The sequence below is a fragment of the Pan troglodytes genome, chromosome 8 (assembly GCF_028858775.2).
Source record: "Pan troglodytes isolate AG18354 chromosome 8, NHGRI_mPanTro3-v2.0_pri, whole genome shotgun sequence".
NCBI lineage: Eukaryota > Metazoa > Chordata > Mammalia > Primates > Hominidae > Pan > Pan troglodytes.
Genome location: NC_072406.2, coordinates 86,395,855 through 86,420,981, shown reverse-complemented (window position 1 = coordinate 86,420,981; position 25,127 = coordinate 86,395,855). Strand labels below are relative to the sequence as shown.

At 41.0% G+C, this 25,127-nt stretch overlaps 1 protein-coding gene across 10 annotated transcripts in view; it reads right to left on the bottom strand.

Annotated features, from left to right (window-relative positions):
* ADK (adenosine kinase) overlaps positions 1-25,127 on the bottom strand; it is a 558,353-nt gene that overhangs the window by 509,332 nt on the left and 23,894 nt on the right. For 3 of the 10 annotated variants that reach the window (XM_054659700.2, XM_054659699.2, XM_063781901.1), the window contains exon 1: positions 23,247-23,655. The exons of 6 other annotated variants lie outside the window; for them this stretch is intronic. In XM_054659700.2, the coding sequence (XP_054515675.1) occupies positions 23,247-23,260 (14 nt within the window). In that variant the 5' untranslated portion in view covers positions 23,261-23,655. Of the gene's footprint in view, positions 1-23,246; positions 23,787-25,127 lie in introns of those variants that run through there. One more of the 10 variants, XM_001148373.7, reaches the window with a different exon arrangement.

The following is a 25,127-nucleotide window of genomic DNA, read 5'->3' as shown; positions in this document are numbered from 1 at the left end:
AAACAGATGGTGTCAAGGTTGCAGAGAAAAGGTAATACTTATAAACTGTTGATGGGAATGCAAATTAGGTTAGCCCCTGTGAAAAGAAGTTTAAAGATCTCTCAAAAAACTTAAAATATAATTACCATCCGACCCAGCAATCTCATTATGGGTATATACCCAAAGAAAAATGAATCATTCTAGGCTGGGCACGGTGGCTCACGACTGTAATCCCAGCACTTTGGGAGGCCGAGGTGGGTGGATCATGAGGTCAGCAGATCAAGACCATCCTGACCAACAAGGTGAAACCCCATCTGTATAAAAAATACAAAAATTAGCCAAGTGTGGTGGCGCGCACCTGTAGTCCCAGCTACTCAGGAGGCTGATGCAGGAGAATCACTTGAACCCAGGAGGAGGAGGTTGCAGTGAGTCGAGATCGTGCCACTGCGCTCCAGCCTGGGCGACAGAGCGAGACTCTGCCTAAAAAATAAAAAAAATGAAAAAAATGAATCATTCCACCAAAAAGGGATATGTTTATTACAGCACTCTTCACAATAGCAAAGACATGGAATCAACCTAGGTGCCCAGCAATGGTAGAATGGATAAAGAAAATTCAATACATATACACCATGGAATACTATGCAGCCATAAAAAAAAAGAAGGAAATCATGTCCTTTACAGCAATATGGATGCAGCTGAATTATCCTAAGTGAATTAACATAGAAACAGAAAGCCAAATATCACATGTTTTCACTTATAAGTGGAAGCTAAACACTGGGTATGCAGAGACACAAAGATGTCGGGACAAAAGACACTGGAGATTCCAAAATCAGGGAGGGAGACAGGAAAGCAAGAGCTCAAAAACTACTTATTGGTTACTATGTTCACTACTTAGACGATGGGGATCATTACAAACCCAAACTTCAGTATCATATGATATACCCATGTAACAAACCTGCACATGCACTCCCCTGAATGTTATTAGGGAGCCCGTGGCACATCCTGGAAGAGTACAAGCAAGAGCCCTATCTACCCTTCACAAAAAAATGACTGTGGTAGGGTCTTCACAACGGATATCAGAAGTGATATAATTCTCTTATTATGTATCCAAAAAATTTAAATATATGCTAACTTTTTATAGAATGATTTGTAACTTTTACAAATTTAAATGCACATCTTTTCATCTAAAAATGTCTAGCTAAAACTTTTATTCATGTCTTATGTTTCCTATACTTCTTATATTCATGTCTTCTCATACATATACTTGTATGTTATATATATAAGGATTCATTTCAGATGCCTATAACATGAAATAAAGCAAAACAAAAACAAACAAATCAACAAGAAACGATATAATTTTAAATTATATTTAACAGACTTGGAGGAAGTCTGTTTTCCATAAGAGATCACAGTATGGTTCCAATCCAAATAAAAGAAAGAACTCCACCACAAGTGATGCCTTAAACAGAAGCTCATCTAGCAGCAAGAAATGGGCCAGTGAATACTGTTGGATCAGTCTCAATAAGAGACATTCATCTAGTTTATCCAAAAAGATTTGTTTCTGTGTAATTTTTTACTGGTCTCCAGTTTACTGATGATCCCCCTCCCTTTCAGTTGCCTCCAAACCAGTTACCATTCTCACCATTTGGCAACTATCAGTAATATCAATGGACTAACATGCCAATATTTTTTTAAGAGAATGAGGTACAGCCTATAATTATAATCTGTAATGATTTTTAGAAGATAAAATTACAGTCTCTTATTAACACCATAGATTGAGCAACTACGGCTGAATATGCAATAAAGAGACATTTGTCCCTTTTCTATTTAAAGAAAGCTGAGTGGAGGAGGGAAAGATAATACACTAACTTATTCACACTTAAATTGCATTTGTGATCAAAGCAAGTCTAATAAAAAAGTATTTTAAGTGCTTAGAAGGTGAAGGATCAATAGACAAATACAGTAAAATCTAACCATGATTTCACTGGGACTACTCTGCCTGATTTATATATTCTTATTCAAACAATAAAAACTCCTAGAACTTGTTATTTAAAAAACAAAACAAAACAAAAAAACAAGGATGAGCAGTGTTATTGGGCTACTTGGCTTTTTATTTTCCTTCACCCTTTTTATCACCGTTTGTAAGCATCCAGTTCAATGTATACAGTCATATAACCACAAAACTATGGAACATTTTCATCACAATAACAACAAAAAAGTATCCTCCTGCCCCCACATCAACCCCTCTACCCTCAATTGGTCCCCTCTCAGTTTTAAGGAATATAATTGTTACACCTCTTTTTAAGAAGTCAAACCTTTGAACATCTACCGCATTCCCAAAAGAGTTTATTATACTCCGTTTAAAAACTCAGTAAAGACAGTCTTACAGGGAGCCCAATAATTGATTCTAAGAATGAAGTACAATTCAAGAGTCAAATAATTCACTTCTGAGTCTCAGTTCTTTTTTTTTTCTTTTTTTTTTTTTTAGACGGAGTCTCTCTCTGTCACCCAGGCTGGAGTGCAATGGCATGATCTCTGCTCACTGCAACCTCTGCCTCATGGGCTCAAGCAATTCCTTCCTCAGCCTGCTGAGTAGCTGGGATTACAGGTGCCCACCACCACGCCTGGCTAATTTTTATATTTGTAGTAGAAATGGGGTTTTACCATGTTGGCCAGGCTGGTTTCGAACTCCTGGCTTCAAATGATCCACCCGCCTTGGGCCTCCCAAAGTGCTGGGATTACAGGTGTCAGCTACCACGCCCAGCCCAAGTCTCAGTTCTTGAGGTAGCTTGCTGGGAGACTTAAGCAAGCCATCTACCATCTCTGGGCCTAAATGTTAATAATATTTGACTTGTTCCCAAATAATATTACAATTCAGTTAAGGTCATTTGAAGTCATTCTTATAATAAACTGGAATTGTGTGTCTGTCATCTTTTCCTTGCTATCCTCCCTCTTTTACCCCAAATTTCCTCACTCAAGAATGGAATTTGGGTGGAATTGATCCCTGGGGCAAACCTAAGCCAATCAGCACAATATATTTCTCTAGCCTTAGTAATCAGTTCAGAGACTGGCATGTAACCTAAGCCAGGAAAATCAGAATGAACCCAAGATTTTTTTCTATGATGCTCAGATACAGAACATATTTTTCCCTAATAGATATAAATGAAGAATGTGCTAGAAGCCTTAAAAACCTAATGGCTTCAATGTGGCTGCCTTGGGATAAATTTATCACCACAGAAAGCAGAGTGCAAAAACTGAAAGAAACCAGGTCATTAATGAAGCTGTTGGACCACCTAATAAAGCTTTACCTGAAACCTATACTCCATCTGAACTTTTCTGTTCTTTGTGTTTTGCTTTTTTAAGTAAAGGGGTACAAGTGCAGGTCTGTTACATAGGTAAACTTGTGTCATGGGGGTTTGTTGTACAGGTTATTTCATCACCCAGGTATCTGGACTTTTCAATTACATATGTCGGTAGTTTTGTTTATTTCCATTTGAGGCTGGTTTTTAGTTACTTACAACTGAAACTATAGGGACAGACGTAAATTGTCATTAGTTCACTTTGTGAATCTGTTTAATATGTAATGCATTTTTATTATAAAACTGTAATATAGAAAAGATTATTAGTGCTCATTTTCTTTTTTTTGAGACAGAATCTCGCTCTGTCACCAGGCTGGAATGCAGTAGCGCAATCTCGGTTCACTGCAAACTCCGCCTCCCAGGTTCAAGCGATTCTCCTGCCTCAGCCTCCCAAGTAGCTGGGACTACAGGCACGCACCACTATGCCCAGCTAATTTCTGTATTTTTAGTAGAGATGGGGTTTTACCATGTTGGCCAGGATGGTCTCCATCTCTTGACCTCGTGATCTGCCCTCCTTGGCCTCCCAAAGTGCTGGGATTACAGGTGTGAGCCACCACACCCAGTCTAATCTTAACATTACAGTTCCCCAAGGGAGAACGTATGCAACATAGACCCTGATGAGTGATGCTGTTAGGCTGCAATTGTCCAAAGCCCACATGAAACTGGTTGCAGAAGTTGTGGCTAGTACAGCAGTGAGGAGAAAGGAATTTAAATTAGCACAGGCTGGATGTGGTGGCTCACACCTGTAATCCCAGCACTTTGGGAGGCTGAGGCACGTAGATGGTTTGAGTCCAGGAGTTCAAGGCCAGCCAGGGCAACATGCCAAAACTCCATCTCTACAAAAAATTGGCTGGGCACAGTGGCTCACACCTGTAATCTCAGCACTTTGGGAGGCTGAGGTGGGCGCATTGCCTCTGCACAGGAGTTCAAGACCAGCCTGGGCAACATGGCGAGACTCCATCTCTACAAAAAATACAAAAATTAGCCGCGTGTGGTGGCATGTGCCTATAGCCCCAGTTACTAGGGAAGCTGAGGTGGAAGAATCCTTGAGCCCAGGAGGTTGAGGCTACAGTGAGCCATGAGTATGCTACTACCTCAAAAAAAAAGAAAAAGAAAGAAAGAAAGGAAAAGAAAAATATAAAAAATTGAGCCAGGCATGGTGGTGCACACCCATAATCCCAGCTACCAGGGAGGCTGAGGTGGGAGGATCGCTTAAGCCTGGAAGGTCGAGGTTGCAGTAAGCTGTAATCGCACCACTGCACTCCAGCCCTGGGTGACAGAATAAGACCCTGTCTTAAAAACAAATTAATTAAATAAAGTAGCATATAAAAGATATCTTGAAATAGTAAGTTAAGTAAAAAAGATACAATTATTTTCAAAAGCAAATAAAACTTTGCTCATGTCACGTTTCTCTCTCCTTCACTGCACATAATTGAGATTATAATGGCTAGTTTCTTAAATACAAACACATATAAACTAGTGTCCAGGCCAGTAAATACTATGACCTTCTTAAATGATGAACATACTATATGAATAAGCATTTATTTTTATCTTGTTCTACTAGAATGTGAACAAGACGAGGTTTAGTCTATAGCCAAAAACTATGACTAACCCGTACTGGGATTACTTTTTATTCCAAATGTTAGCAATATCTTTTTCTTGGAATGGATGCTAGGATGAGAGATTCTGAACAATCTTTTTTTTTGGGGGGGGGGGCGGTCAGTAATTTTATAAATGTCTCATAATTTAGGCTTGCAGCCAACATAAACCTACACTATAATTATTATTTTATTGGACAGTCAACAAATTTTATACTGACATATATTTTACAGTAAGAGTTCCTGAGAAAATCTTTTCTTGGCTATTGATACATTAATGTTTGAATGTTGATTAGCCCTCTCAGTAATAGAAACATTTAATTATGATGCCAGAATAAACACTAACAATGACTGCCTTTAACTGTTACACCAGTCATCTTCTCTTTAAATCCAGAAACCTCAGCTTTATATATGACTCTCCTCTCTACGTCAACTAGCCCTGTCTTACTAGTAACGACATCATCTTGGTTTTATCAAACGCTTCCTGTACCTGGATTTCCCACAATACACCCACTAGCACTAGGCCCTCTGCAGACATTGCCTGAATTTCTACATTGTTAGCAATTGTTTTAGCCACAATAAATCCTGCACAATATCACCAAAGTCATATTATTTTAACCAATTCTAGACATAATATTTTTCTACTTAAAATCTACCTAGCTTCTGATTATTAATAGGATAAAATCCAAAAGCATAACTTAAAGGACATTGAATCTACTCAAACTTACCATATTTCATCATATCTAAGATGCCATTATTCATAAAATAATCCCAATTTCCAATGGTGATGCAAAACACAATCAGTTGTAAGATGTACGCCAATTTCAGAGTTGTTAAAATGGGAAGAAATGTGCACATTAAGATAATCAAAATTCAGTAATTCTTTAACCTTACCTCTCACCATTCTAATATATACAAACTATTTTAATCATAATGCCTTACTGTTCTTTGAATAAGACTCTGCTTGTAAAGTTCTTCTCCTGCTTCCTTTGCCTGGCAAACTCCCATTCATCTTTTTAAAATTCCCTGTATGCTACCTGTCTTGGGAAGTTTTTCCTGATCGACTCCTACCCAAGGGCTTCCACATAAGATATACAAGCTGCCACCAACATCACTCAAGAGTGCTGTTAACAATGTAGAAAATGGCTCCTGGTACTGTATATCAAGGCACTGCATCCCTCCCTCCCAAAGATTTATTCATTCCCTCCTGCTCAGTTCTAAAACTTTTTAGTTGATGATGAACTTTTTAGTTGATTTTAGGGGTTGCTTTGAACTTTATCTCAATCAACTGATCTTAATCACCTAGACAACAAAAGGTAAAGATTTTTTTGAAATCTCATTTACATTTGTATTCCCAATGGCTAGCATATGATAATTCCATGGGTTTTCAGTGATTCTGTGATTATAGGTTCTGATCTTTTGTTTCTTTCTTTTTTTGAGACAGGCTCCTGTTCTGTTGCCCAGGCTGGAGGGCAGTGGTGCAATCACAGCTCACTGCAGGCTCAACCTCCCAAGCTCTCCCACCTCAGCCTCCCAAGAAGTTGGGACTATAGCCACCATACCCAGTTAATTTTTTTCTTTTTAATAGAGACTGGGTCTCCCTCTGTTGCCCAGGCTCATCTCAAACTCTTGGGCTCAAGCTATACTTCTGCCTCAGCCTCCCTAGGTTCTAGGATTACAGGCATGAGCCAGCATGCCTAGCACAAGATACACTTTTATAAAGACAAAGAAGTTTTGAAAATAAAAAGTTAGCAAAAAGACACACCATGAAAACACTAATCACACTGGGGTGGGGGGAGGCGGGAGGAGGGAGGGATAGCATTAGGAGATATACCTAATGTTAAATGACGAGTTAATGGGTGCAGCACACCAACATGGCACATGTATACATATGTAACAAACCTGCATGTTGTGCACATGTACCTTAAAACTTAAAGTATAATAAAAAAAAGAAAAAAAAAGAAAACACTAATCATAAATTACAGTGGCTATATTAAGACACTATATAAACACTACACAGTGGCTATATAAGACACAGACAAGGTAAGCTTTAAAATACGGAGTATCACCAGATACAAAGGGATTTCATGAAAATAGGTCAAATCATCAAGAAAAGAAATACTAAAGGTAACAATACAAAATATGTACACACCAAATAAAATGGCTTCAAAATACTTTTTTAAAAACTTAGAAACAAAAGAAATAGGCAAATACATAATCTTAGTTTAGCACCCTTCTTTCAGTAATTAGTAAAACACGCAGACACACCAAAAATTAAAGAATCACACTACACAGCATTTATCCTAGAGGAAGAAAAACTTAAGTACACAGAGAAATCTGTACACAAATGTTCCTAACAGATTTATTTGTAAAACACTAGGCCAGCCATGGTGGCTCACACCTGTAATCCCAGCACTTTGGGAGGCTGAGGTAGGAGGATCACTTGAGGCCAGAGCTCAAGACCAGCCTGGGCAACATAGTAAGACCTCATCTCTACAAAAATTAAAATTATTAGCTGGGTGCAGTTGTTTATGTCTCTACTCCTAGTTCCTCAGGAAGCTGAGGTGGGAGAATTCTTTAAGCCCAGGAGGACTGTAGTATGCAATGATCATGCCAATACACTCTGGCCTGAGTGACAGAGAGAGCAAAACCATATCTGTTTGAAAAAAAAAATAAAAATGGGCCAGGTGCGGTGGCTCACGCCTGTAATCCCAGCACTTTGGGAGGCTGAGGCGGGCGGATCACAAGGTCAGGAGTTCGAGACTAGCCTGACCAACATAGTGAAAACTTGCTTCTACTAAAAATAGAAAAATTAGCTGGGTGTGGTGGTGTGCGCCTGTAATCCCAGCTACTCAGGAGGCTGAGGCAGAAAAATCACTTGAACCCGGGAGGCAGAGGTTGTGGTGAGCCAAGATCGCGGCACTGCACTCCAGCCTGGGTGACAGAGCAAGACTCTGTCTCAAAAAAAATAAATAAAAGAAAGAAAAAGAAAAAAAATGGTAAAAATCTGGAAACATAATAAATGTCCTTCAACAAGTAAATAGGTAAACAAACTATGGTACACCCATAAAAGAGAAGCAATAAAAAGGAATGAACTATGACACACACAACAACTTAAACGGATCTCAAAGGCATTGTGCTAAGTGAGAAAAAAGCCGTATCTACGGGTTACCTACTATATGATTCCATTTATATAACACTCTCGAAGTTACAAAATTACAGTGATGGAAATCAGATCAGTAGTTGCCAGGGGTTAGGGTTCAGAGAAAAGCATAACCATAAAGAAATAATATGAAGAAATTTCTCTGTGGTAACAGAATAGTTTAATACCCTGAATGTGGTAATAGCTACATGAATCTGGACATGATAAAACTTTATAGAACTATACACCACCTCCTCCTCAATTAAAAACAGTATATACAAAAACCCGTGAAATTCTAATAAAGTCTATAGTCAATTTAATACTATTGTATAACACCGAAATCAGCTTCCTGGTTTTGGTAACACACTATAGTTATAAAAGATATATCATTGGGGGAAGTTGAGTGAATGGTGCACAGGAACTTTCTGTACTATTTTTGCAATTTCTGTGAGTTGTATTTCAAAAGAAAAGGGAGGAAAAGGATATAAAAACAGATATATTAAAAATGTTTAGGCCAGGTGTGGTGGCTCACACCTGTAGTCTCAGCACTTTGGGAGGCCGAGGCAGGACAATCACTTGAGCCCAAGAGTTCGAGACCGGCCTGGGTGAGACCCTGTCTTTTTAATTGACATAGTGAGACCCTGTCTTTATATTTTAAAATAATTTTTTTTAATGCTTAAAAAACAAATTGGGTGACATCATTGGGAATGGCAGAGTAAGGACCTCCAAAAATCCTCTCTTCCATAAAACCAACAAGAACACTGGCAAAAAAATGTCAAGACTTGGGCCGGGCATAGTGGCTCACACCTGTAATCCCAGCACTTTGGAAGGCCGAGGCGGGCAGATCACAAGGTCAGGAGTTCAAGACCAGCCTGGCCAACCTGGTGAAACCCCCGTCGCTACTAAAAATACAAAAATTAGCTGGGCATGGTGGCAGGTGCCTATAATCCCAGCTACTCCAGAGGCTGAAGCAGGGGAATCGTTTGAACCTGGGAGGCAGAGGTTGCAGTGAGCCAAAATTACACCATTGCACTTCAGCCTGGGTGACAATGCAAGACTGCATCTCAAAAAAAAAAAAAAAAAAAAAGTCAAAAATAGCCTTTTTCAGAACTCTGAATATTAACCAAAAAGTTTGCAACAATCCAAGGAGCATTTATTCAAAAAAAGATGGCTGCATCTCAGTAAGAATAGCAAGCTTTGTGGCATTTTAACATGCCTTATTCCCATGCCCCTCTTCCCAGCTCCAGGCTAGCCCTGAAAAGCAGCAAACCACAATCTGTGGAATCCTGGAGCCTAGCAGCCAGTGGAAGTGACAGAACAGGGCTAGAGTTCCTTCAAAGTCCCATTTTCAGAGTACAGTTATTATTTGAGCTGACTAGCAATTCCCTGAAAAACCCCACTCCCAAGACTTCCTAATATTTAACCTGATTCAGAGCTTGCCCATTGCTAACAGCCTTTTCCCCCAAGGTATTTATTTGTCAAAAACAATCAGCTACAATTGCTTAACATTTCAGCTCCCTGAAGCAGCTGGGGCAAACAAGCTAACCAAAAAACACAAAAGGAAAAGTAGGAGAATGAGATGTCCATAGGGAGTTTTGAAAAGTTCTGAAATTCCTAAGACCCTGGAAGATGAAAACAGTGTGCCCAGGCCTATGGGCATACTCAAGAAAGACCTGAGAAGGCCCTAAGCAATCACCACTGACTGAGCATGAAGCTCGGCAAAACAGGAAGTCAAGGCTATGGATGAACTGAAAGCCTGGTTGAGTGCTGAAAGTGTGCTCCAACAAGCACACAGAGCCTCTCAGCGAAAACTAGAACGGTAACAAGTATTGACAAGAATGTGGAGAAACTGGAATCTTCATACATTGCTGTTGCAAATTATAAAGTGATTCAGCCACTTTGGAAAATAGTTTGGCAGTTCCTCAAAAAGTAAACATAAAATTACCACATGCCCCAGCAATTCTACCCTTAGGGGAAATAGAAAAATAGAACACCACAAAAACTTGTAGATGAATGTTTATAGCACCATTATTCATAGCAGCCCAAAAGTGAAAATAACCCATATATCTCTCAAGTGATAAATGGATAAATTGGGGCATATCTATACAATGAAATATTATTTCAGTCATAAGAAAGAATGAAATACTGATACACGCTACAACATGTATGAACTTTGAAAACATACTTAGTTAAAAAAAAAAAAGCCAGCTACAAAAGGCCAAATATTATATGATTCCACTTAGGAAATGTTCAGAATAGGTAAATTTGTAGGGACAAGGTAGATTAGTGGTTGCCAGGGGTTAGAGGTTAGGGAGACATGAAGAGTAACTGCTAACGGGTATGGGTTTTCATTTTGGGGGACAAAAACGTTCTGGAATTAAATAGTGCCGATGGCTGTACAACCTTGTGAATATACTGAAAACTACTGAGCTGTGCAATTTTTAAGTGGTGCATTTTACAGTAGCTGAATTATATCTCAGTTACATAGTAACAAACACATAAAACTATCTGACCTAATTGATAAATTATAGAACACTAAATTCAATAACTGCAGTATACACCGTATTTAATAAAAGATACATAACATATCTACACTGAAAACCTCAAAATATTGCAGAGCGGAATTAGAGACACAGGTAACATTCACCAAAACAGACCACCACAGGGTAGGCCTTAAAACTAATCTCAGTAGCTATCAAAGGATTAAAATGATAAACAACTTATCATTTACAGATATATGGTACAGATATGTACACAATATGTCAACAACACATTCCCTGAACACCATGTAAAATTGAAAATAGCTAAAAAATCCCCAAATATTAAGAAACAATAAACTTCTAAATGACCTGTGGACCAGAAAAATCACAATGGAAATAGAAATTTGAATTGAACACATCGAAATTGTATGCTGCAGCTAAAGGAGTACTTAGAAGAAAATGTTAATTATATAAGAAATCTACATTAGAATGACTACTGGGGGTTAGCAAAGAAAAAATAATAATAATGAAAGAAATGTGGCTGGGAGCGGTGGCACTTTGGGGGGCCAAGGTGGGCGGATCACGAGGTCAGGAGTTAGAGACCAGCCTGGCCAACATGGTAAAACCCCGTCTCTACTAAAAATACAAAAATCAGCCTGGCGTGGTGGTGCACGCCTATAGTCCCAGCTACTCGGGAGCCTGAGGCAGAAGAATCGCTTGAACCTGGGAGGCAAAGGTTGCAGTAAACGAAGATCGTACCACTGCACTCCAGCCTGGGCAACAGAGCAAGACTCCATCTCTGAATGAATGTATGAATGAATGAATGAAATGAAATGCACATTAGAAAACAAGAAAGGTTTAAAAACAATAATCTAAACTTCTAACTCAAAAAAGGTAGAAAAAAGAGAGCAAATCAAATCCACAAGAGTAGAGCAAGGTGGCCGGGCGCGGTGGCTCATGCCCCTAATACCAGCACTTTGAGAGGCCGAGGCAGGCAGGTCACGAGGTCAGGAGATGGAGACCATCCTGGCTAACACGGTGAAACCCCGTCTCTGCTAAAAACACACACAAAAAATTAGCCGGGTGTGGTGGCGGGCGCCGGTAGTCCCTGCTACTTGGGAGGCTGAGGCAGGAGAATGGTGTGAACCCGGGAGGCGGAGCTTGCAGTGAGCCAAGATCGTGCCACTGCACTCCAGCCTGGGCGACAAAGCAAGACCCCGTCTCAAAAAAAAAAAAAAAAAAAAAAGTACAGCAAGAAAATTAAAAGAGCAGAAATACATTAAAATTAAAAATACATGTCCAAAATAGAAATTCAACAAAACAAAATCTGGGTTTTTGAAAAGATTAATTGCTAAACCCCTAGCAAAACTGATCCAAAAATTCAAAAGAAGTACCAACATCAAGAATGCAAATGGAGAAATACAGCAGTTCATACAGGCAATAACAGAATATTAGGAAATTTTATGAACTTTATAACAACTCAACAATTGAGAATAAATTCATTTAAAAATTCAACTTCTTAAAACTGCCACAGGAAAAAGTGAAGAACCTGAATGCTTATATATCAGCTAAAGTAATTAAACCTGTAAAAGTAATTACACTAATTTAAAACCTTCTGCTTTTTCCCGCAAAAACACTCCAGGCCCACACGGCTGCACTGATTAATTCTATCAAAATTTAAAGTAACAATACCAATCTTATAAAGCTACAATAATTAAGACAGTGTGGCATTGACATAAGAAGATACAAATAAATCAACAGAATAGAACAAATCCAAGAAAAGACCCATAGCTATCTAATCAATTAATTGAAAATCCTTTTGAGAAACCCTTACATGATAGCAAAAGAGTAGTTTAAGATAGATCATAGGCCTAAATACAAAAGACAAAAACATAAAGCTTCTAGAAAAAAACCATGAGAGAATAGTTTCACAAGCCTAGCAGAGAGTAAGGAAAGACTTCTTAGAACAGAAAAGGTAATACCATAAAATAAAATAAATCAACAAATTCAACTTGCTCAAAACTTAAAAGTTCTGCTCTCAAAAGGCATTAAGAAAATGCAACAACATAGCTCAGACCAGGAGAAAATATTTAGAGAGAGAGAGAGAGAAAGAGTGTGTGTGTGTGTGTAAAATCTGAGAAACCTGGCAAATAACCTGCATTCAGATATAAAGAGAACTCCTACAAATCAGCAACAAAAGACAACCCAATAAAATAGGGTTGCACATAAAAGTTTAATAAAAACTTGTACATAAATGTTTACAGCACCATTGTTCATAATAGCCCAAAAGTGAAAATAATCCAAATATCTATCAAGTGATAAATGGATAAATTGTGGCATATCTATACAATGAAATATTATTCAGTGATAATATTTCAGAAATGAATTGACACTTCAAAATAAAAGATAAGCAAATGGCCAATAATCACATATTAGCCATCAAGGAAATATAAACAAAAACCATGATGAAATACAAGTACACACTCAGGAGAATGCCTAAATTTTAAAATGCCAAACATTGTGAAGAATGTGGAAAACTGGACTCTCATTAAAAAAAACTGGTGGGAATGTAAAAAGTGTTAAATTTTCCATTTTGGAAAAGTTTAGTGGTTTCTAAAGTTAAACATAAATCTACCCTAGTACACAGCAATTTCACTCCTAGATATTTACCCAAGTCCACATAAAGATATATACAAAAATGTTCATAGCAACTTTACTCATAGTAACCAAAAACTGGAAATAACCCAAAGCCCATCAATAGAAGACTTGTTGCTACATACATATAATGGAATATTACTTCACAATAAAAGGGAAAAACTACTGATACACACACCAAAATGGGTGAATCTAAAAAATATTATATTGAACAAAAGTAATCAGACACAAAATACTCCTTGCTGTATGATTCCATTTATGTGAAGTTCTAGAACAGGCAAAACTAACATCTACAGTAAAAGAAGTCCAAAAGTGGTTGCCTGGGTGAGAAGGGGGACAGAATTAATTAAAAAGAGGCTGGATCAGGCACAGTGGCTCACACCTGTAATCCCAGCACTTTGGGAGGCCGAGGTGGGTGGATCACTTGAGCTCAGGAGTTCAAGACCACGCTGGGCAACATAGCAAGACCCCACCCCCACCCCACTCCCCCGGCATTGTTACAAAAAATACAAAAAAAATAGCCAGGCGTGGTGGTGCACACCTGTAGCCCCAGCTACTTGGGGGACTGAGGCAAGTAGATGGCTTGGGCTGGGGAGGTCAAGGTTGCAGTGAGACGTGTTTGCCCCATTGCACTCAAGCCCGGGCGACAAAGTAAGACCCTGTGGAAAGGAAAGGAGAAGGGAAAGGGGAGAAGGGAGAAGGGAAAGGGGAAAGGCGGAAGGGGAAGGGGAAGGGGAAGGGGAAGGGAAAGGGAAAGGGAAAGGGAAGGCTGATTTGACTTTAGGTAAATTATACTGAGAGAGCCAGGCACAGTGGCTAACGCCTGTAATCCCAGCACTTTGGGAGGCCGAGGTAGGCAGATCACTTGAGATCAGGAGTTCCAGAGCAGCCTGGCCGACATGGTGAAACTCCATCTCTACAAAAATATACAAAAATTAGCCTGGCACGGTGGGGCGCACCTGTAATCCCAGCTACTCAGGGGGCTGAGGCAGAAGAATCCCTTGACCCCAGGAGAGGTAGGTTGCAGTGAGCCGAGATCGGGCAGCTGCACTCTAGCCTGGGCAACAGAGGGAGGCTCTGTTTCTTTCTTTCTTTTTTTTTTTTCTGAGACGGAGTCTCGCTTTGTCGCCCAGGCTGGAGTGCACTGGCACGATCTCGGCTCACTGCAAGCTCCGCCTCCCGGGTTCACGGCATTCTCCTGCCTCAGCCTCCCGAGTAGCTGGGACTACAGGCGCCCGCTACCACGCCTGGCTAATTTTTTTTTTTTTTTGTATTTTTAGTAGAGACGGGGTTTCACTGTGTTAGCCAGGATAGTCTCGATCTCCTGACCTCGTGATCTACCCGCCTCGGCCTCCCAAAGTGCTGGGATTACAGGCGTGAGCCACTGCGCCCGGCCGACGACTCTGTTTCAATAAAAAAAAAAAAATTATATTGTTGGCATTTTTTTTAAAGTGAACAGACTAGGGAAATGTGTTTCTTGGTTACGTAAAGCCAATCCTTCCATATGTATTCTAGATTCTATCCTTCTTTCCTACTCAACATTGATTTCTTCCTTCTGTCAAGCATCATCTATTTTTTCTGCTTTCTATTGGACCACTCTTTTCAGCACACAAATGTGAAAATTTCAAAACCTCCCCGCAGAAAACCTTAGCCCAGCATATACTTCCAACTACCATTATTTCCCTGCTCTCCTTTACAGCAAAACACTACCAGTGCTCTATCAAATAGTAAGTTCCCCTAAACTAGGTAAAATTATTCATTTTAAATTCAATTGCAGAAAGGCACATGTGTGACATGACTAACACTTATATAACAATTTTCAACTTAAAATGCATTTTTTGGTATGTCACCTCTTTAATATCTTCAAAACACCCATGTAGGATAGGTATCGCTATTATCTCTTTTTAACGGATGAGGAAACAAGAGGTTCCTAAAGGTTATGTAACCTCCCAAAAGTAAGATAACAAATAATCCCTAATTTCAAATCATGTGCATTACTATTCAATATACATTTGTACACTCAGAACTCTCCATACAATAAAAATGTCTGACCAATGAAAAACATCCAAATGTACCCAAAATAGGCCAAAATTCCATTATCTTATGGTCCTAGTTCAAATAACATTTCAACAAACAAAACCTAGTACAACAAAATGATTGTAATGCATATGTAGGTGACCAGATAATTTATTATCCAAATGGGACACTTTTGAGAGTAAATGAGACACATTTATATGTCTATTAATAATTGTGTCAGGATAGCCGGGGACAATGGCTCATGCCTATAATCCCAGCACTTTAGGTGGCTGAGGCGGGAGGATCACTTGACCAAGAGTTTGAGGCCAGGAGGTTCAAGACCAGCCTGGGCAACATGGCAAGACCCCATCTTTACCCACCCCCCTGACACACACACACACACACACACACACACAAAATATAGCCAGGCATGGTGGTGTGTGTTTATAGTCCCAGCCTCTCTGGAGGGCTGAGGTGGGAGGATCACTTGAGCCCAGGATTTCAAGGTTACAGTGAGCCATGATTGCACTACTGCACTCCAGCTGGGCAGCAGAGCAAGACCCTGTGTCTACAAAAGAAAAAATAATAATAAATAATAATGTCAGGATAACAGGCATGATCCAGAATTGTCCTGGGCAAACTGGAACATATGGTCATCCTGTTCATAACCTAGCTTTGCCATTTAAAAAATAAAAATCTCTGCCGGGTGCATTGGCTCACACCTGTAGTCCCAGCATTTTGGGAGGCCAAGGTGGGTGGATCACCTGAGGTCAGGAGTTCAAGACCAGCCTGGCCAACATTGTGAAACCCCATCTCTACTAAAAATACAAAAATTGGCAGGGCGTGGTGGTGGGCACCTGTAATCCCAGCTACTCGGGAGGCTGAGGCAGGGAGAATTGCTTGAATCCGGGAGGTGGAGGTTGCGGTGAACTGAGATTGTGCCACTGCACTCCAGCCTGGGTGACAGAGCGAGACTCTGTCTCGAATAAAATAAAAATAAAATAAAATAATCTCAGACCAGAATGCCAGCTAAAAAAGTAAAAAGTAAAAAATAAAAATGTTTATTTATGTTTTATCACAGTATTTCATTTTATTAATAGTATATTTCATGGCCAGGCGCGGTGGCTTGTGCCTATAATCCCAGCACGTTGGGAGGCCAAGGTGGGTGGGTAAGCTGAGGCTGGGTTCGAGACCAGCCTGACCAACATGGAGAAACCCCATCTCTACTAAAAATGCAAAATCAGCCAGGCATGGTGGCACACGCTTGTAATCCCAGCTACTAGGGAGGCTGTGTCAGGTGAATTGCTTGAACCTGGGAAGTGGAGGTTGCAGTGAGCCAAGATGGCGCCACTGCACTCCAGCCTGGCCAGCAAGAGCAAAACTCCATCTCAAAAAAAAAAAAAAAATAGTATATTTCATTACAGGATCAAGGGATCCTCCCGACTCAGCTTCTCAAGTAGCTGGGACTACAGGCACAATACCATCATACCCTGCAAATTTTCGTATTTTTTGTAGAGACGGGGTTTTATCATATTGCCCAGGCTGGCCTTGAACTCCTGGCCTCAAAGTGATCCTCCCACCTTGGCCTCCCGGAGTGCTGAGATTATAGGCATGTGCCACCATGCCCAGCAACAGTATTTTTTAAATAACAATTTAAAACCAAGGATGTGGCTGAGCACAGCGGCTCATGCCTGTAATCCCAGCATTTTGGGAGGCCCAGCACTTTGTGAGGTCAAAGCAGGTGGATCACTTGAGCTCAGGAGTTCAAAGCCAGCCTGGACAATACGGTTAAACCCCATCTCTACAAAAAATACAAAGGTGGGACTACAGGACTACAGGTGGGACTGTAGGGACTACAAGTGGGACTACTCCCAGCTGCTCAGGAGGCTGAGGTGGTAGGATCACTTAAGCCCGGAGGTTGACGTTGCAGTGAACTGTGTTCATACCACCACACTCCAGCAAGGGCAACAGGGCAAGACCGTGCCTCAAAAAATAAAAATAATAAAATAAAACCAAGGAGGTATGAAGAGATAGGGAGACGTGACTGTTAACCAATATTGCAGGAAAGGGTTAACATTCAAACAGTCTAGAAAATCACTTTGGTTCAAGTTTTATCTTTGACAGTTCTGCTTAACGTAGCAATATTGTGGCTGGAAAGATTTGGAGTTAGAAAACCTTGTATGCTTTTTTCAAACAAAGGTGACCTATTTATAAATAGGAGCATTAACAGCTGACAACGTTGCACATAAAAGATTCCTGGCCTGCACGGTAGCTCATGCCTGTGAGCACTTTGGGAGGCCAAGGCAGGAGAATCACCTGAGGTCAGAAGTTCGAGGCCAGCCTGACCAATACGATGAAACCCCATCTCTACTAAAAATACAAAAATTAGCCGGGCATGGTGGCATGCGCCTGTAATTCCAGCTACTCAGGAGGCTGAGAGAGGATAATTGCTTGAACCCGGGAGGCGGAGGTTGCAGTGAGCAGATATTGTGCCATTGCACTCCAGCCTGGGCAATAAGAGTATAACTGTGTCTCAAAAATAAATAAATAAATAAAAAGATTCCTGTTTTACTTCTTCAAAATATTCCATAAATGAAACAATTTTAGTTTAAAAGCTCACTTACCTCTCTAAAAAAATCCCACAGCATAAAAAAAAATTGTGCAGTAATGTGAATTTACAATTCTTATTTTAAAAACACAGGTAAAAATGAGTTTGAAAACTTTGTTTTAAGGCTCTAAAGAAACCAACTCAACAAAGACAGTTTCAATCTTAGCCAGATTTTAGTCTCCATATGAATGTTCTGAGTGGCTTGGCAGATTCTATTGGACATACCTCAAAAAGTTTCGAGTGTTAGAAGGAAAATACCCCACAACCCCACCCACTGCCCACATAAATTTTCCAATGTAGGCTTAACCCACAAAAGTGGGTTCCAGAATCATCATGTAGGGCACAGTGATGTCCAGAGTCCCAGAATAGTTTTAGACCAAACCTGACCTATCTGGGCAGACCAAAGAATAGGGCTCATTAGCTCTACAACAAATATTCCCCAACTCCATTTCCTAGTCTTCCCTGGTGCAAACCCAAGCTGTAAGCGATGCCCAAAACCAGACTAGACACTGATGTTAGGAAAACAAGGCAATATTCAGAGGGGAATTTTGAAATAGTGTTGCTCAGTGAAAAATACATAAATTAGGAGTCAGAAGGTCTAAATTCTATCTTAGGCTCTACCACTAGGTCTAAGTAGGACATTTCACTTTACTTTGGACACAAGATCCAGTATAGAAAAGGAAAAAAAGTAAAATGCTAAGATCCTCTTTGAATCCTGACATTCTGCATCTTCCTCTGTCTCCTGAACTTAACTCAGGCGCCAACTTAACTATTGGGCCAATTTAAAATGACAAAAGCATCAATTTATCAAATATGTTCTATCATTTTCCAAATGAAGACCCGTAGGAATCTGATATACATAACAAAGGATATAAGTTGTTCCCCAAGGATACCTGGTTTCAGAGGCTGTAAATTTAGACTCTTAATCAGTAATTAAGTAGAATAGAATACAAATGATGAAATACTAACTCCAGCCAAATTCAAAGATCTTAAGTTAAAAAAAAAGAAAAGTTTTCATTTAAAATTATTATTTAGGAATTCCTAAAGAGACCCCCCCCCCAAAAAATCATTATTTAAGAATTCCTCAGAGTTGAATGCTATACTAGAAAGGGAACTGAACAAGGTATCTAGAGATCTCATATCTAGTTCAAGATATGTAACTGTGTGAACTTGAACATGTCACACTATCTCTGGGCTTTAATTCAACTATAAAATGAGAAAATTAGATAGGTAAATTTGTTTCCTGTCTAAAAATTTAAGATTTAAACATTTTTTTCCTCAGATGACACCATTCTCTAGAGGGCTCAAAGTGCTTTTATTCTATTTTTAAAATGCTTTAAAATTTAAAAGCACTTTTACACTTATCCAACAACACTGGTAGGATGCATATTAGTATCTCTGCTACTGAGTTATTTCATTAAACAAATGTCCAGAATAGAAAAGAGAAATGGGGCTGGGCGCGGTGGCTCATGCCTGTAATCCCAGCACTTTGGGAGGCCGAAGTAGGGGGATCACGATGTCAGGAATTCAAGACTAGCATGGCCAGCCGGGCACGGTTGCTCACGCCTGTAATCCCAGTACTTTGGGAGGCTGAGGCGGGCAGATCATGAGGTCAGGAGATCGAGACCATCCTGGCTAACACGGTGAAACCCCGTCTCTACTAAAAATACAAAAAATTAGCTGGGCGTGGTGGCGGGCGCCTGTAGTCCCAGCTACTAGGGAGGCTGAGGCAGGAGAATGCGTGAACCCAGGAGGCGGAGCTTCAAGTGAGCCGGATGGCACCACTGCACTCCAGCCTGGGTGACAGAGCGAGACTCCGTCTCAAAAAAAAAAAAAAAAAAAAAAAAGACTAGCCTGGCCAACATGATGAAACCCCGTCTCTACCAAAAATACAAAAATTAGCTGGGCGTGAGGCGGGCGTCTGTAAACCCAGCTACTTGGGAGGCTGAGGCAGGAGAATGGCTTCAACCCAGGAGGTGGAGGTTGCAAGGAGCCGAGATCGCGCCACTGCACTCCAGCCTGGGCGACAGAGCAAGACACTGTCTCAAAATAATAATAATAATAATAATAATAATAATAATAATAATAATAAAAAGAAAAGAGAAATGGAAGCTCAGTAACTCAGAAAAGGCCCTCAATGGGGCCCAAGATATTCTGACCATTGGTCCTCATTGATTTCCAATCCTGTATTCTTTCATAGCCATTGCTATGAAAAGAGTCACATACTACTATATTTAGCAACAATTAAGGGTGGTATAAAACAAGAACATTGGACACAAAGTCAGAGTTGGATATCTTGTAATCATTCAGCTTATCAGTAAAAGGGGGTCAATAATACCTACCTTTTAGGCTACTGTTAGACTGAGCACAAAATGAGAATGTTAACAGAAAGGGGTCCCGATCTAGACCCCAAGAGGGTTCTTAGACATCATGCAAGAAAGAATTCAGGGCAAGTCCATAAAGTGAAAGCAAGTTTATTAGAGAAGTAAAGAAACAAAAGGATAACGATTCCAAAGACAGAGCAGGGGTATGGGCTGCTCAACTAAGTATCTTGTTATTTCTTGATTGTATGCTAAACAAGGGGTGGATTAATCATGAGTTTTCCAGGAAAGGAAGAAATCAGTTCTGATATCTCAGAACTGAAGGTCTCTCACCTTTTTAGACTATATAGGGTAAGGTCTGAACGTTGCCATGGCATTTGTAAACTGTCAATGGCACTGGTGGGAGTGTATTTTAGCATGCTAATACATTATAATTAGTGTATAATAAGCAGTGAGGATGACCAGAAGTCACTCTCATCACCATCTTGGTTTTGGTGAGTTTTTGCTGGCTTCTTTACTGCATCCTGTTGTAGGGTCTTTGTGACCTGTATCTTCTGACTATCTCCTATCTCATCCTGTGACTAAGAATGCCTAACCTCCTAGGAATGCACCCTGGTAGGTCTCAGCCTTATTTTACCCAGACCCTATTCAAGATGGAGTCGCTCTGGCTCAAATGCCTCTGATAGGAACATGTCTGACATCATTATTGCAAAAACTAAAGATATGACATAATTGCATTAAATGTAGTGTTCACCAGGAAATGGCTGGTATCTGTAGGATGACCAACTCATTCAAAACTATCACCATACAGAGTCACTTCACTTTCAATGGCCTCCCTGCACTTCCCAACACCCAGTAGTTGTGTTCTCTTGGCTAACCCTGCCTACTTCTAAACCCCAGTTATCAAGTTTGTTGCAGGATAAGAAGAAAGCAAAAGAGTTACTATAGTTGTCTCTCATGATACTTTACAATTTCTGTCCACAGAAACAGCTTTTTCAGGAAATTTAAATAGTATATTGTTTCTACAAAGGCACCATGCAGAGCACTAAATCATGGAAATCTGGATTCAATTCCTAATTTTGCCGCTGATTTTGCACAAGGCACTCAACTTTTGTCTCAGTTTCCTCAGGTGTAAAATGGAATAGCTGGTTTAAATAACATCTAAAAGAGCTTTTTCGAGCCATGTTACCACAGTTCAAGATTATGTAAAATACAGACTGACATCTGAAGAAACAAGCATAAATAAATTTTATTATCAGTTATCCATCCTTTCAAAATATGTCAAGTAAGGCTGGTGTCAACCTTTACATCAGTCTTTTAAAAACAACTATCAACCCCTACAGTAAAAGATACATCCTGCTGTCACTTATTAAACAGCAGAAGCTTTAGATTTGGATGTTTCTCCAATGAGGCACGGTCAGGAAGATGACAGTCAATTAAAACTGAATCCACATAACAACTGATTCTTAACACAGAAAGTATTTGACCCCTACACCTAATTAGTAGCATTCTGTGATAATAAGAGTGGGAATGGGAAGAAGGGGAATTAACTCTGGGTATAATAGCCTAATTCTAATTCATCCTAAAATACTGTTAGCTTTAAAAGCTAGATTTATATGCCCCAATATAATTTACTGTGAAATCTTTCCATGTGGGTCTCCATGTTTCAGCACCTGAATCTCCTTCTGCATAATGAGATAAGTACTTTGTCTATGTTAGTACAGAATTAGGCAATTTAGACCAGTCGCGGTGGCTCACTCCTGTAATCCCAACACTTTGGGAGGCTGAGGCGGGTGGATCACTTGAGGTCAGGAGTTCGAGACCAGCCTGGCCAATATGGTGAAACCCCCATCTCTACTAAAACTACAAAATTAGCTGGGTGTGGTGGCTGGCGCCTATAATTCCAGCTACTTGGATGGCTGAGGCAGGAGAATCGTTTGAACCCGGGAGGCGGAGATTGCAGTGAGCAGAGAGCGTGCCATTGCACTCCAGCCTGGGCAACAAGAGCGAAACTCTGTCTCAAAAAAAAAATATATATATATATATATATAATTATGCAATTTAAGAGACAGACTATGTCCGAGTTCAGCACAGTTAGATCTTACTGAGGGTTAGGTTCCCAAGCTGTCTCTTAAACACAATGTAGTAAAAATTGGCATTGAGAAGCCCTCAAATCACCAGGACGGGTGGAGCCTGGAAAGCTCATAGACCAAAAATGAGCTTATTTTATTTCTCTTCACATTTTTGTGCTGGGGCCTCCCTTTCTCTGGGACAACAAAGCCCAAGTTCTGCTTTTAAAAAGGCCAGTCAGAACACTGGGTATATAAGGCAATTTATCTCTTTTTATAAATAGTTGAACTAGCGTAAATTAAACATTCAGTCAAGGCTACTGGGAGAAAGTGGACAAGCCCATTATCCTGTCCTCATTAACAAAAAAAGAACCTTCCAAACTGGAAGAGCAATTGGGGGAAAGTCTCCAGTTTCATGGCTTTCGCTACATGCCCAGTATCTCTCAACTCATTTCACTTGTGACTCTGAGATAAAAGGAGTAAAGAAACAAGATGGTACCTTCGGGAACCAGGGTCCTAATTCCAGTCGTGAGCAAACATTTTAGAGACACACAATTTCACAACTTGAGGGCAATATACCTGCATCAGAGAAGGGCCAACTTTGCAGGTCTGCTCCCGGCCAACAATGAAGTTCTGTCAGAGGGCATGACACGCAGGTATGACACACACTGTGCATGCCACGCTCCCTCCGGCCCTGGGCCGCCCCCGGGGGCGCGGGTGGGGCACATTTTTCATGGGAAATCCACTACACACCCAAGAACGCTTGCAACCCTGGAATTTGGGCGAGGGTCACCTCGACCAAGCAGCGACACACAGAACTCCGCAATGTGCCACAGACCCGAAAACTTCTGAGGAAAGCAGAAATGCCCAAATGAAAAGTGCGGAGGGAACCCCCAACACGAGGGGGACCAGAGGCGGAGGCAGGCTCCAGACCACCCGCGAGAAGGAGCGACAGTGCTCACGCGCTCGGGAGGCTAACGCCCAGCCCGGAGCAGTCAAGGCAGCCACCTGCTCGTTACCTGACTGACGTCATGGCTTCGCCCTCCTGCCCAACGCCACGGCGCCCGCGTCCGATGCTCTACGTCCGCTCGGGCAGCAGCAGGTACCACAGCAACTGCTTCCCGGCTCAGGCACTCAGCGACTGGGAGCGCGTCCTCACACACCCCGCGCGCGGGCGGCCCCTGGCTAGCCGGCCCGGCGTGCTGATTGGAGGGAGGGCGGGCGCTCCGCCCCGTGCGAAGGGCTGGAGATCGTCCCCAGAAGCCGTGGGCCACCGCGTGTCTCGTGCCAGCTCACTGGCGCGCGGGCTAGCGAGCTGACTAGCGGGCGCGGTGGCCATCTTGAGTCCTGGTAACAGCGTCCCCGTCACCCCGCAGTTTACAGGGCGAGAGATTGGGTGCCCGCCCCAAAAATGGCCGCGCCTCTGGCAACCGGTTTAGCAGTCACATGGCCACTGTCTACCTCGGCAAGCTCAGCTCCCTGTAACAGCACTTAGGAAAGAGGCGCTGTCAGGGCAGGTCTTCGGGAGTGGGATTTAACAGCCTGCAAAATCCATCTGCAAAGGTGGGGGGAAAAAAAGCAACAGCCTGGGAAGCCTCAGCCTAGGAAAATATAAAATGCCTGGCAACGGCTCCAGTCCGCAGCCTTTGAGAGTCAGTTGCTGGATCTGATGGTCCCAAACGTTCCTGAACTTCAGAAACACTTAGAGCAGCTTATTTAATATGGAAAGTGTCACTTTATGTATCCGAATCTAGAAAGGTAGGCGTGGACATCGGTATTTTTAGCAAGTTACCAGGTGAATCAGGTACAGACATAAAATTTTACAACCTCTGGGCCCCACTCAAGGCTATCCTATTTGACACAATTACCTCACTTTCCAAAGAAGCATGCGGGCTATAAAAAAAAGAATCTAAGACCATAGAGGGGAAAAGTGGATGGCACCCTAACTCCTGGCTCTAATCTTACAGTTTAATGCAGTTGAAGAGTTAAGAAATTGTGAACCAATAAAAGGAAAATTAACTCCAACTATGAAAAGGGGGGAATCAGTAAATGCTTTATGATCCAAATTGCTTTTATTTCTTTATTCTCTGTGCAATAATTTTTTTAATTTTCATTTTTTTATTTTTGTAGAGACAGGGTCTCACTATGTTGCCCAGACTGGTCTTGAACTCCTAGCCTCAAGCAACCCTCCCACCTTGGCCTCCCAAAGCACTGGGAATATAGGTGTGAACGACTGGGCCCTGTTCTACAATGTTATTAATAGACTACAATATCCAGTGGCATTAACTTACTGACCATCTAGGATGGTGATCAATTTCATATGTCTGAAATCAGTTATATCAGAAGCAACCAATACCATCCGATATTGAAATGTGGCTGATGGGACTGAAGAACTTAATTTTTAATTTATTTAATTTTAATTCATTTAAATTTTATAACTGAAGCAACATATTTTTCCACTAAACACAATTGTATTGTTTTAGTTGGACTACATTTCACTTTTTTTTTTTTTTTTTTTTTTTTTTTGAGCTGGAGTCTTGTTCTGTCGCCCAGGTTGGAGTGCAGTGGCGCGATCTCCAACCTCTGCCTCCTGGGTTCAAGCGATTCTTGTGCCTCAGGCTCCTGAGTAGCTGGGACTACAGGCATGCACCACCGTACCTGGCTAAATTTTTTTGTATTTTTGGTAGAAACGGAGTTTCACCATGTTGGCCAGGCTGGTCTCAAACTCCTGGCCTCAAGCGATCTGCCCGCCTCAGCCTTCCAGGCGTGAGCCAACACTCCTGGCCTCTTTTTACCTTTTTTAATGTGGCTACTAGAAAATTTAAAATTACAGGAATCTTGCATTATATTTCTACAGAACAGTGCTGCTCTATAGTCTAAGTTAGCTTTACCTATCACTG